The following is a 13171-nucleotide window of genomic DNA, read 5'->3' on the forward strand; positions in this document are numbered from 1 at the left end:
CCCTCCACCACCACCCCCCTCCCGCCACTTCCTCTCATCCTGCACGCACGCTGTGGCCGCGACGCTGCAGCGGTGTTTGTGCTGTTGACCTCTACTCGTGTGTGGGTGTGCATCGCAGTTGCATGCGGCCAGCCGTTGCTGCCGAACGCCACCACCACCACCGCAGCAGAAGCAGCAGCATCCACAGTCTCCTCCCCCCTTCCCCCCATCTCTCCCGCACGCACGCACTTCCTTCCCTTTGGTAGCCATTGAGGCCTGAAAACATCAAGAGTTCTGTCAGAGCTTTCTCCTCTGCGCACGCTTCCTCTGTCTCGCTGGCTTGGCCATTCGTCTGTGCGCGCGCGCGTGGAGCTAAGGAAAAGCGCGGCACTTGGCTACCGCTCATGCGTGCAGGCGCGTAGCTCAGTCACGCTGCTCGACGGACACTCTGAGGCGAACGCACCCGTGGTGGGTAGTAGTACCACTCCATGGCCGCCCAAACGGCCTGACAAATCTTCCTACCCACCCACACCCCTCCCTCCTCTTCAATGCCGCAACAGTACGGTCCGTCCCCCCCCCTTTCTGCGCACTCTCCTCGCCTCTCTGGCAGCACCTTCAGTCTGCAGTAGTAGTAGTAGTGCGTGTGTGTGTGTGTCACCTTCCACGCACAGTCGACGTGCACCATAGAGGGCGAGAGGAGAAGGAAAAGGGGAAAAAAGGGAGAGACTGCTGCGCCAGGTGGCAGGGTAGCCGCGCCCCGCACGTGCATTCATTCCACGCCACCACCACTGCGCCATCGCACACACACGCGCGCGCGCATACCATCCCCAATACAACCTTTGGACGTGACAACAAGAAAACAATTCCGTGACAGGGCCGTCGCATAACGTGAGCAGCACAGGAGTGTGAGACGATCACCGGCAAAGATGCGCGCCTCTACGGACGGACCAGCGGCACGGACGGTGGCCGATCTCGATAAGATGGATGACAAGCTGCGCCGCCTCGGCCTGGACGTGGATCGCCCCACCACCACCATCACCCCGCCGTCCTTCGCCCTCTCATCGGCGCACGGCAGTGCGGACTACATTCACTCCATCCGCGCAGCCAAAGCGGAGAAGCAACAGGTGCGCCTGGACAAGTTGGCACGGTTGGCGGTCGTTGCAGAGAAGCAGCAATCATCGAGCTCTGTCGCTGTCGCTGCTGCGGCTGCGTCGTCAAAGACTGGCTCTGTTACCGACACTTCCCGCGCGGATCATGCGACTGTGGGCGACAAGGCGTTGCTCGCGAGCGACGTTGCCGATGCCGCCTTGCGAGCGAGTGAGAAGAGCAAGAGCGATCTCGCGCAGCAACTCCGAACGGAGCGGATGCTGAAGGTCGCCGCGGACCACCAGCAGAGCCACACGGAGGAGCACGACCAGCTGGTTTCCATGCCACTGTCGAGCAACATGGTGTCACACTCGCTGACGGTCACGGCGCCAGAGTGGCGGGAGCGCAGGCGTCAGGAGGCGGTAGTGTGGTGTGCAGGCGTGGCGCGAGGGCTGGCGGAGTTGGCCATAGAGGTGTCCGACAGCCGACACCTGCCTGCCACGGGGCTTGGCGGGCGACCCGTGTACCGGCTGCACCAAGACCTGTCCGTTACGCAGTGGCGGCAGTGGCTGGAGAAGCTGGTCTTTCCTACGTCGCTGTCAGCCGCGGCAGCGGAGATCAAGCCACGCAGCGATGACGGAGCTGCCGGCATCGACAGCGAAGTCGCTGACTCCTCAGTCTCAAGGAGTGCAGACGCGCAGCAGACGCTCGACGCCAGCCTGCAGCTCGAGGCGGCGAAGTGCATCACGTCGGTGACTGAGGCCGAGGCGCAGGAGGCCGTGCGAGCGCAAGCGGAGGCTGTGACGTGTGTCTTGGCTAAGTTGCATGCAGAGGTAGCGTGTCAGCGCAAGGCCGCCGAGGAGGCTGTGCGGCTGGCCGCTGACGAGGCCAACCTCCCTGCTCCGCAGGCCGCAGAGGGTGATGCAGGTGTCGCTGGCACTCTTCGCCGGGAGGAACTACTGCCGGGGTGGACGCAGCGGATGCCGCCGGCGGCGTGCCTCGTCTATGGCGACGACCTCAGTGGCGCCAGGCTCCTAACGGAAACGATCGAAATGTGCGCACAGCGCAAATCGCATCAGCATCAGCCCTCTTCATCACAGTCGCCACATCGCCGGCTTGCCGCGTCGCGCCAATATTCGCTCGGGACCGGAGAAGGCCCTGAACCCAGTGCGGCTGATTCCTCGCCTACTGCACCGGTAGAGGATTTCTTCTCACACTTTGTGGTGAGCGAGATCGGTGTCGAGTGCAGCGACCCCGCGTTGGCAGAGGGGGGTGCGGTGGCTACGTACGTCACCCCGCGCACGCTGCTCGGAAGCGGTGCGCTGGGTGCTGGGGGCGGCGATGCGAAGCGAAGCGGCTCTGCAGGGCGTTTGCAGCGGGCACAGCAGCACTCTTCGGGTGGCGGTGGCAACCCTGGTGGCGGTGGCGGCGCATCTCAGGGGGTTGCCACCACCGTCGTCACCGGCAGCAGCAGCAGCAGCAGCGTCTCCCGCTTCAGTCAGCGGGTGAACGCGCTGTCCGCGGAGGGCCGACGCGAGAGCGAGCAGCTGATCGAAGCTGTCGTAAGGGAGGTGGTGCGAGTGCATCGCCACAACTTGGGCGTCCTGGCTGGTGATCGCATGCCGTCGTGGGCGCCGAAGCCAACGGCCCCCGCCCCCGCCCCCGCTGCCGGCTTGGTCGCCACAGCAGAGGAAATCGGCCAGTCCAAGGCGGCGGCGTTGGGGTCCGTGCCGCTTCGCACGCTCTTCCTCGTTGGTTTCTCCGACTCCGCCTCCTTCGTCGGAGTGCTAGCGAGGCGGCTGAGGCAGGCGACGGCGGTAGCGGAGACGGAGCTGATGGAGATGGAGGGTCGTCGGTGTGCCGCCGAGCAGCAGGCAGCTGTCGCCGCTGCAGCGGCCGAGTCGTGCAAGCAGCGCACGTCGCCGCCAGTAAAGGGTGCAAAAGGTGCGTCACCTGGGCCGCCGCGCTCCAAGAGCAACCGACTTGCGAAGGCCGTGGCCGGCGTGGAAGAGCAGGCCGTGTCCGCCATGGTAGAGGAGCTTCAAGCCACGATTGCGATGCCACCGCTTGGAGTGCTGGCAACCTTCCTCGTCTACGACCTTCCGACACGCCAGCGGCGGCTCGAGGCGGCATCGTTCGCGACAGACGCGGCGGTAGTGCAGCGGGCCAGCGGCGACGATTGCGAGGATGACCTCAACAACTTCTCGGGTGTCGGTGGCGGCGCGCTGCTGCGCTCCGCGGGACCAGAGTATACCCATCCCGTGTATAACCCATCCCCGGAGGACATCCAGAGTTTCGGACCTCCGTCGACGGCCAAAGAGTTTTCACCGGCGCGGCCCATCAGCGTCCGTCCTGGCAGCCTCTCGGCTGGGTCCCCCTCGCCGTCTCTGCCGTCTCCCCCGTCGCCCGCCGGTGCCGCGTCCACCGTGACGACAGCGTCGACTCTCTGCGTGCAAACCTGGAACGTAGAGCGACTGCGCACTGAGCTCAAGCAGCAGCACGCTCAGCAGCAGCGCCAGCGCAAGGACTGGATGGCCGCAGTGGAGGCTCACGCACACCGCGAAAGTGTGGAAAGTGTCTCTGGGGGACTGCTCAACGCCGGAGCCTCGTTCCGCCCCGCTGTGAAACGCCGCGACAAGCCAACGGCGAGCATGAGCTCTAACTTCGCCAGCGCCTCCCTGGATTTGGAGCGTGCAAACTCTATCCCACGGCGCGCAAGCATGTCAACGATGTCTCGGGCCGCCGAGTCTTCGGCAATGACGGCTGGCAATCTGCTCGAGGAAAAAGGGCTGCCGCGCGCACTTTTCTTCGTGTGTGTGCAGGACGTGAGCGACCCCACGACGCCGTTGGCCAGCTCTGTCGACTCCCTACTGGACCCTACAAACCTAGGCACGGCGATCTGGCGTGCCGCCGCCACCTCGCAGTTCCACGCAGTTGATCTGCAGCACGGGTGCGCTGAGGCGCGTGTGCGAACCGTGAATGAGCTCACAGCACAGCTGCGGCTGCTCCACCGCCCTGCTGCGGGCCGTGTACTCACGAATGAGTCGCTGGCGCCGCGACAGCTGGCAGAGCCCTTCCGTCTGGGTGATTACCGCCTGACGGAGGCGACTCGCGTCCGCCTGAAGAAGACGAGTAAGGCCTTCCTGGGCACTCTGCCCGCAGCGCCGGCACTACATTCCTTCGAGAAGAGTGACGCCTTCCCAGGCGAGGCCGTAGCCGCCGCCGCTAGGGACGCGCTCGCAGCAGAGGCGGAGGTGTGGGCGACCGTCCTGCAGCACGCGGAGCAGCTGCACCACCTCGTCGCGGAGGTGTTTATGGACAGAGTTGCGCAGCCGGAGTGCCCTGTCGCACTGCCGGCGGCAGCGACGCTCAGTACCACGGCGCGGTTTACTAGCATCGATCAGAGCTACGCACGGGAAAAGGAGGCGATTGCGGTGTGCACGGCGTACGCTATCGCCCATCTCGAGGACTGTCTCGCTCTTCTGCTGCGATTCTCGGTGGACGTGTGTCTTGGCCAGCTCGCTGCGTCGGTGCGTTTGCTCTGCTGCAGCATCGCACGCCACCATCGGGTGGAGACGGATGTGTTATTCGACGTTGCGTCCTCTGTTCTCGTGAGCAGCGGCACCAAAGTCGACGAGGAGGTTCTCAGGGTCGCACCGCGACTCTCCGCCGAGGCAGCACGAGCCCTAATCAACTCCCTGCGCTCCGTGAACGCAAGCGAGGCGAGCGCCACGCTGTCTGCCGAGCTAGCGGCGGTTTACTGGCCGCAGGTAACAGCCGTCGCAGCGGAGGTGGCAGTGCAGTATTTCAAGGGTTACTCTCTGCACAACCTAGCCGGCGACGCCTTCTCGGTCACGAACACCCCACAACCACCGCAGCAAACTCAGGTCGTTGAAAAGGACATGGAATGTGCGAGGAACAGCAACGCAGGTGCGGCGAACGACGCCGCGGTCTCCACGCTGGAAGCCAATATTTCGGTGGCGGAGCACGTTCCAGCAGCCGTGCAACTCCTCCTCGAGCAGGCCATCAACGCGCCGGCGCCACTCGCGCGTGTCGCGCTTCTTCTCCAGGAGTCGCAGCGGATGGTGTGTGCCGCGCGCGACGGCGCTGAGGCTTGGGTGGAGCTGCTGTACCGTGAGGTGCTCGGCATGCACGCAACGGCGCCGGTATCAACTGTGTCACGCGCGCGACGGCCGCGCAGCCTTGACGAGCTCGCTGACGGCCCTCTGGCCGTGCTGCACATCGGCGATGACGAGGAGACGAATCTGCGGCAGCCCAGCCCGTGGCGATGCGGCCAGCTGGAGTTGCTTCTGAGCTCCGTCCGCCCCGCCAAACCGAATGCCATGGTGTCGATGGAGAAGTTCGAGCGCGGCCTCCTCGTGCATCAGCTGCAGCGCCTCTGGCGCTTCCTCCCCGACATATCTGTCGAGCTGGCGGCGAAGGCGAAGTATTCGATGAGGGACCATGAGGCGAAGACCCCGGCGCCAACGACGCGTCTGGTCCGGCCAGCCACGTTCTCCTCAGCGACTTCAGGGCCCCTTGCGTTGCCGGACCCGTCGCTCGACGCGTACCTGCTGACTAGTTGCCCCTGCCGCCCCTCCGCAGAGTCACACTTTCCTTTTCTCACCACGGCCGACGTGGAGCGGCTCTCTGCAGCGGCGGCGGCGGCCGAGGTCACATCCACAGCGGCGGCGGGGAAAGCACTGGTGGTGGTTGACCTAGAGCTGTGGCTGGCAAACCTCGCGCTTCGCCGCTGCTGTTTTTGCGCAAAGTGTGACGCACCGACGGCTGGTGCTGATGGCGGCGAACCCGAGCTTGCGGCAGTGCAAACTTCTCAGTGCATGCGTGCGTGCGCCGCGATACCGAGCTCTGGTGCCGTGAGGCACACCATAGCCACTCTGCCTGCTTGCGTGCTGGCGCAATACGCTACGTTCTGCACGACAGCGATGCCGTCTTTGCCGTCTCTCGTCACAACCCCGCCTCCTTCGCTGTGCGAGATGCCGGTGGAGTGGATGCTCGTGCAATGGTGGTGGCGTGCGTGGTGCAGTGAGGACGCGTGGAGTCAGTCTGAGGACGTGCAGCGGTGCTATGCGCTGTGGCGAATCTTACTGGGACATGCTCCGCCAAGCCCACCCTCGTCCCCCAACTCTGCTGCGTCGACTCCATCAACGATGGCCCCTCTCTTGTCCTCCCTGCTGCGCCTCCTCGTGGGCATCGGTAGGCATGCCGGCGCCACGGAGGAGCGAGTTCGACGTGCCTTCCACTGCCTTGCGGCTCTGCGGCGAGTGGCCACAGGAGCCCTGGACACCCGCACCGCCACGACCGAGGAGAACGCTGATGTCGATGCGGCGATGACCATCGAGGACAGCATGATCCTCACAGTCGCTGAATGTGCTGCCTTGGGACGTCTGCTAAGTCCGGCAGCTCTCACCGTCGGCAGCAACGCCCCTGTAGCGACAACGTCAGCGACAGAAGCGGCTGCGGCGGTGTCAGTGACGTCTGAGAGAGAAGTCCGCGGGCACCAGTTTATCACGGATGTGCAGCTGCTCCTGCAGGTGGAGGGCACCAAGGGTGTGACGCTACCACTGCTGCTCTCCTCGCGATGGGCCAGCCTACTGATGACGGAGCACTTCTAGAGTTCTGGCGACAGTGGCGGCAGGGCAGGAAGGGTAGTGCTGGTTGCGCTGAAGACGCTGCCAGCGCATGCGGCATGAGGCAGACGATGGCGCCCACAGCCCGCCGAGGCGCTCTCGTTGTTGCAAACGGTTATGAGAGGCGCAGCAGGAGAAGCGAGCGGTGTCGCCCACCCACGCACTCCCCCCTCCTCCTCCTCCTCTTGACCTCTCCCTCCGCTCTGTCCACCGCTGCGTGGCTTCTGGAAAACGAAATGGCCCATCTTGCTAGAGAACACGGCGGTAGTGACGGCGCCAGCCTGATCGCTGGCGAGATCTGCACGCCCCCTCCAATCAAGGCGGTATCACGGAGAAAGCACAAAGAGGAACTCGATGTACAGTAGCACTTTGTCCCGGACGGGATGTGTGGTAGGGGACCGCCCACTCCCAGAGAGGGAGGGAGGCGATGGACGGGACGGGGGGGCCCTTTGGGGTGACCTGCGCCTGTGTCTCCTCCCCTCTGCCCCGCCCTCGTCGGCGTCGTTCATTATTATTATTCATTTTTCTTTCGAGTTTCCGTACCGTTGGCTCTGTTGTGGTCGCGGTGTCCAACATGCACCATCATGTATAGGCTACCCTGTTGTTGTTGTTTCGAGGGGTCTGCGCGCACGCCCTCCTCCCTCGTCGACTGTTCTCCTCTGGTGTTGCTCGTCACGCATACCCTCCTGCCTCCTCGGATCTCCTTCCTCCGCGGAGGCCGATAAAACGAACAAAACAGGGGCGTGCTGGGGGGTCTTCCGTTCGTCGCAGTGTTGGGCGGACGCATTCGCCGACCAGCGCACACCTGATATTCCTACACGCACAGCGACGGGCGGTCCTCTGACGAGGCAGAGGGTGGAGTGGGACACATGGAAGATGAGCGCGACTGCACGTCCTCGCATAGCTTGTCTGCCGGTCTGCATCTCCTTCCCTGTTGGGAAGGCGAACAGGTAGATGCGTCGGTGGTGGTCGGTGTCGTAACGCGTCAAACATGCATCAGCTCGTAAAGAACGCATGAGGAGCACGTGAGCGCGCCTGCTTCAGCCGCCTGTATTTCACCACCATTCTTCATCGCTTTCCCGCCACCTACTTGCGTGATCGATGCCGTCTTGTCTGCTCCCCTTAACGCGTTCGTTGCGCCGCCTTCCTGGGCCTCTATCACGGCCATATACTTCACCTTCCCTCCCGCTCCCTCTCCCTCTCCCCCCCTCTCTCTTGAAGCGACGCTGCAATCAACGACCACTGCGAGTGTGTGTGTGTGTGTGTTGTTGTTGTTGTTGTTGTCTCGTCTTTTCACCTTACGCGCACGCGGTCTTCCGTGCCCCCTTTTGGGTCTGTTTTACTTCGTGCGCTCGTCTCTCAAGTCCGCGGCAACGGCAGCACGTTACGTGTTGCTCTCTCCCCCTCCCTCTCTTCCCCTTCCTCCTGTTGTTGTGCCTCGTTGCAAGCCAGCGAGAGGGTTAGTAGATTAACGCGCAGGTGCATTGTCCATGCACCCCCCCTCCCCCCTCCCCTCTTGCCTCCCTCCCTCTTGCCCGGCCGTCTTCCGCCCACCTCACGCACGTAGACACAGTCGTTGCCGCACGAGCACACACACGCCTGCAAAATGGAGACCTACAAAGATGTCATTGTAAGCCATCCGCCGGCGATGTACTCGCAGTCAGGGTACACGACACACTTTGCTTTAGAAAACTACAAGGGCATCTTGCTCTGCCAGCGACCGTCAAACCTCGGCTCGGCAGCCGGGCTCGGCGGCGCTGGCGGTGGCAATGGCTACGACCAAGGAAACTCATCCTCTGTTCCGTTCGTTCCTTCGAAGCCTAGTGGCAACCCACTTGGCTACGGACCGTCCAAGGAGAGTCGCGACGCCCGTGCTGAGCAGGAGGCGTTGCGCGTGGCGAACCAGCGACAGCGTCAAACAAAGTCGTCGCAGACGCTCTCGCGCCACCGTCGTTGGCTGCGCAGCTTCGCACGGCAGGTGAAATCAATGAAAGAGTCGGACCGGCAGCTCGAGGTGGAGGCGGCGCAGCGAGCCGCCAGGGTGCGAGAGGCGGAGAAGCGTAAGCGCGCTGAGCAGCAGCAGCAGCAGCAGCACGAGCTGGCCACCATCGCTGTTAGCACAGTTAACGCCAGCGCGCCGCCATACAACATGCACAAGTCGATGGAAGCACACGTGGCAGCCACGCTCAAGGGCACGGCTGTCGCAGTGGCGCCATCCTCCCGCAAGCCAAAGTGGGCCTTGACGGAGGAGGAGGCGATGGACGCCGAGCTCGACTTCGACCGGGACCTTCTCGACTTCGCCGAGAACCTCGACTACGAGAAGTTCATCTCCGACTTTGAGGTCGCGGAGGCGCTGGGCGTTATGCGGGACCGCGTGGAGGAGATTGCAAGGGCGAACAACTGGTCTGTCGAAGACATCCGCCGCGCGGCGACCGACGACGACGACGATCTGAACTCGGTCGTGTCGCCGTCCGAGGCGCATCTCATTCTCGGCAGAAAGCAGCAGCAGCAAGGCGGTGGCGCTGCCGCTGCGGAGGCTCGAGCCGCACTCCCGGAGGCGCTGGCGGTGCACGCGCACGACTGGGACAGTAGCAGCAGTGGCCGTGGCCGACTGCTGAAGAAGGCGATAAGCCGTGACGCCCTTGCCCTGGCGGAGCGTCTGTTTGCCGCCTCACCATCGCTGCAGAAGGTTCACACGCGGCACACCCTCGCGCGTGCGTTGCAGCGGTGCGCCTTGGAAGGCCACGTCGACGTGACCGGGGCCACGTTTCTGCAGCACGCGTCCAAGTCTAGAGCGGCGAAGGGCGGCGTTGGTGTTAACCGTGATGCGGCGTCGCCTTCCCCTGCAGCGGTGGACCCTCCGGCGATTCCGGAGCCTTTAGTCGTTAAGATGGACGCGGATGCGATGCCTGCGCCTTACAGTAGTGCCGACGGAGTCACCGGAGGCTCTGCGGCCGACATACAGCCGTCACGTATTCTGCGTGAGCTTCAGCAGTCTAAGGAGCGGACACAAGGACTGCCGTACCTCTACCGCTGCCCCGCCATCTAGACTACACATGTACGCAGACACGAGCTCGTGTGTGGGCTGCGCTAATGTACGCGATGACATCACGTCAACGTTCTTTTTCACCATGTAAATCTTCGCGCATGTACAATACTGGAAGAGAGCATGCTTGTGTGTGCCTGTGTGTGTGCGAGGGAGAGAGAGAGGGTATGTGTATGTAGTCAAGCGGTGTGTGCTCACTGTCGTCGTCGTCATCGTTGCTATCTCCTCCTCTTTCTCGATGACTCTGTGGACGCTTGCTTGGGCACTACCCCTCCCCCACCCCCGACCCCCGACTCCCCAAGACACACAAACACACACACACACACACACACACACACCAGAACCCTTTTAGAACTGCCGCGGTAATCAACCACTGCCGCCGCATCAGGAGCACGTGGCACCGCTTCGGACCTAAACGTGGGTGCACGTGCGCAGGCAGCGCTTTCCTTCGCTCTTGTGCGTTTTTTTGTTTGTTTGTTTCATCGCGTGTGACGTGACTTTGCCGCTGTCTTCCATGCGCTCCCCACGTGTGCCATGAAAGCCGCTGATGCAGCCGTGATGGGTGTACCCACCCGGACTTCGCTAACTCCCGGGCAATCAGTTACGCCTGTGCCTCCTCTCTGAACACACACACAGGTGAGCGCACGTGTGCATACGTGCACGCGAATACGCGCGCTCATGGCAAGCACACCTTGCCCACCTGATCGTCAGCCTTTCTCTCGTCGCGTGCGCGCGTTTGTGTGTGTGTCTGCTCACGCTCACACTGCGTAGAACGCTAACCTGGGGCACACGAGCTTATCGACTCGCTCCTTATGGGTGTTCACCACCACGAATGCGTTGCCACACCTCTGCCCCCCCCCCTCCCTCCCCTCCGGCTCATCACCACCTCCTCTTCTACTTGTTCACCTCCATGTCTATCACTTCACGGCCCCTCCGCTCTCTCCATCCACCGCTTTATCGACCGTCGTGCGCGCGGGCTGGGGTGGTGGTGAGGTTACCATCACGGCCACCACTGCCATTGGCACGCAACCAAGCTCACAAGATCTATCTGTATCTCACGTTGCTCTCGCCCCCCTCTCTCTTTTCCCTCTCACATCTCCCCAAACAGCACGTGCTCAGAGGACCTAACCCACGCGTACTGGAGCACCGAGAGGCAGACACACACACACACAGACGTGAATCTACCCGAAGAGAGCCCGATCCTAACACACACACACACACATACAGCCACCACCCACCTCACCCACTCACGGATACGCTCACGTGTACAAAAACGCTTGCGCATCTTGTACACACACACATAGAGAGAGAGGCGCTCATAGAACCTACTGCACCGTGAGAACGAGGGAGCCGCTACACCCGTGCCTTCCTCACTCACGCCCCGCCCCGCCCCGCTCCGCATCGCCCGCCACCGCCTCACTCCATCCCATAACCCCCTTCCCTCTCTCCTCTCCTTTCCCTCGCACGCGCGTGACTACCCTTTCCTTCTCTTGCGCATCGTCGCCATCCTGTCCTGCTACCTTGCGAACAAGTTGTCTCGCAAGCACGTAGCAGCAACAACAGAGCGAGCCACACGCACTTAGAGTGAGAGAGACGCCCGTACACACACGGGCAGAGCGACGAGAGTGCGAAACGAGGCCGTTGTGCTCCATCTATTTCCTTCAAAGACATCGACCAGAGAGACCGGCTCCGTAGGGCCGCCACTCCCCCCCCCAATAAAAAAAAGAGAGAACTGCAGACGAACACATACACGCACGATGCTCGCTTCGACCCCTGGCAGCAACTTCGGGGGCGCCGTCGCATCCTCGAACAGCAGTGGCGGCCAGCAGCCGCAGCGTCGCATGCATCCCATTCGCCCCCTCACGATCAAGCAGATGCTGGAGGCTCAGAGCGTTGGCGGCGGTGTTCTGGTCGTGGACGGCCGCGAGGTGACGCAGGCGACCGTCGTTGGCCGTGTGGTGGGCTACGAGAACGCCAACATGGCCTCGGGTGGTGGCGCCATCACTGCCAAGCACTTTGGGTACCGAATTACCGACAACACGGGCATGCTCGTCGTGCGCCAGTGGATCGATGCAGACAGGATGCAGGAGCCACTTCCCCTTAACACGCAGGTACGCGCGTCTGGTACGGTGAATGTGTGGCAGCAGACCCCCATCGTCACCGGCACCGTGGTGAGTATGGCGGACAGCAATGAAATGAATTACCACATGCTGGACGCCATTCTCACGCACTTGCGTCTGACACAGGGCAACAAGCGTGCCCCGAGCAGTGGTGTCTCGATACAGAACACGGCCTCGGCCGTCGGCATGCACAACATGCTGCCTGGCGGCGACAACAAGGTGCTGCTGACAGACCTCCTGGTCTCTTTCATCAAGCAGCACGGCAGCAGCGGTGCCGGCATGTCGATGGATGAGCTGACGATGTCGGCGCAGCGCTACGGCTTCACCCACGGTGACGTGCGCACGGCGATGAGAACGCTGGCAGCGGAGGGGAAGGTGTACCAGACCCACGACAACCGCTTCAACATCTGAGAAAATACGTGCGTCGCCGAATATCATCACCACCACCACGACCAGTACGACTCATGTGCGCTCTCCTCATCTGTTGCCGTTACTCCCGCCTCCTTCCTCCACCCGCCAGCCTCATGGTGGCGGGAGGGGAGGGGGTAAACACTCACACTTCTCGGTGGACGGCATCCCAGGGTCTCCCGTACGCCCCCATCCTGCCAGTGCCGGAACCGCTTGTGGCCGGTGGCAGGCGCATGTGCCTAGCACGTGCGGAGGCCACAGCGATGCGCCGCCGCCGATATGCCGGCAGTCGGGCGCTGGATGGCGCGGCATCGGGGCGCCCTGCAACGGTGCACGCGTTGGTGCGCCCGCATGACGGGCACAGCGCCAACCTCACTCGAGCGCACCCCACCCGGCCCTCACTGCCTACGGGATGGGGGAGCCTGCGCGCCACGCCGAGGGGGGTGCACCGGGTGGCGACCGGGATGATGGGAGCGGCTGCGAGGCGACCCGCGGCGCGGTGGTGCGTAGAGTGTGAGGCAGAGGCCGTGCTCTCAGCTGGCTGGGACGGCTGCATGGCGGCGACGCGTGTGTGAGCGGCATGCTTCGCACGAGGCGACGGGGCCTTCTGTAGCAGGCTGGCGAGTGGTGGACGGTGGGTGGTGTGGAGCGGCGTTTGACTCGTGTTGCGTGGGGCAGAGAAGAGGCACATGTTGAAAAGACTGGTACGCTACGCGGCAGTTCTCTCTGCCTCACCCCTCCTCCCCTTTGCGTGTTTCGCAACCCCCTGGCGGACCTCGCTGAGTCGTGTGTGGTGTGGTGTCCGGGTCTGTGTGCTTTTCCCCGTGTGTTTGCTGCTTGTAGGCCGTTGCGGGGCGGCTCAGCGCTCTCCCCTCTCCCCT

The 13171-nt window shown here is 63.2% G+C and overlaps 3 protein-coding genes across 3 annotated transcripts; all 3 read left to right on the plus strand.

Annotated features, from left to right (window-relative positions):
* Window positions 1-905: 905 nt before the first annotated feature.
* Window positions 906-6701, plus strand: LMXM_15_0250 (conserved hypothetical protein; the record flags this gene model as incomplete). Its single annotated transcript, XM_003873504.1, has 1 exon — window positions 906-6701. The coding sequence occupies one exon, from the start codon at window positions 906-908 to the stop codon at window positions 6699-6701; it is 5796 nt and encodes a 1931-aa protein (XP_003873553.1).
* Window positions 6702-8322: 1621 nt separating this feature from the next.
* Window positions 8323-9765, plus strand: LMXM_15_0260 (conserved hypothetical protein; the record flags this gene model as incomplete). Its single annotated transcript, XM_003873505.1, has 1 exon — window positions 8323-9765. One exon carries the CDS (start codon window positions 8323-8325, stop codon window positions 9763-9765), a length of 1443 nt encoding a protein of 480 aa, XP_003873554.1.
* A 1754-nt stretch (window positions 9766-11519) lies between these two features.
* Window positions 11520-12293, plus strand: LMXM_15_0270 (putative replication Factor A 28 kDa subunit; the record flags this gene model as incomplete). The annotated part of the gene is made up of 1 exon (XM_003873506.1): window positions 11520-12293. The coding sequence occupies one exon, from the start codon at window positions 11520-11522 to the stop codon at window positions 12291-12293; it is 774 nt and encodes a 257-aa protein (XP_003873555.1).
* Window positions 12294-13171: the final 878 nt, after the last annotated feature.

This window comes from Leishmania mexicana, chromosome 15 (genome assembly GCF_000234665.1).
Source record: "Leishmania mexicana MHOM/GT/2001/U1103 complete genome, chromosome 15".
NCBI lineage: Eukaryota > Euglenozoa > Kinetoplastea > Trypanosomatida > Trypanosomatidae > Leishmania > Leishmania mexicana.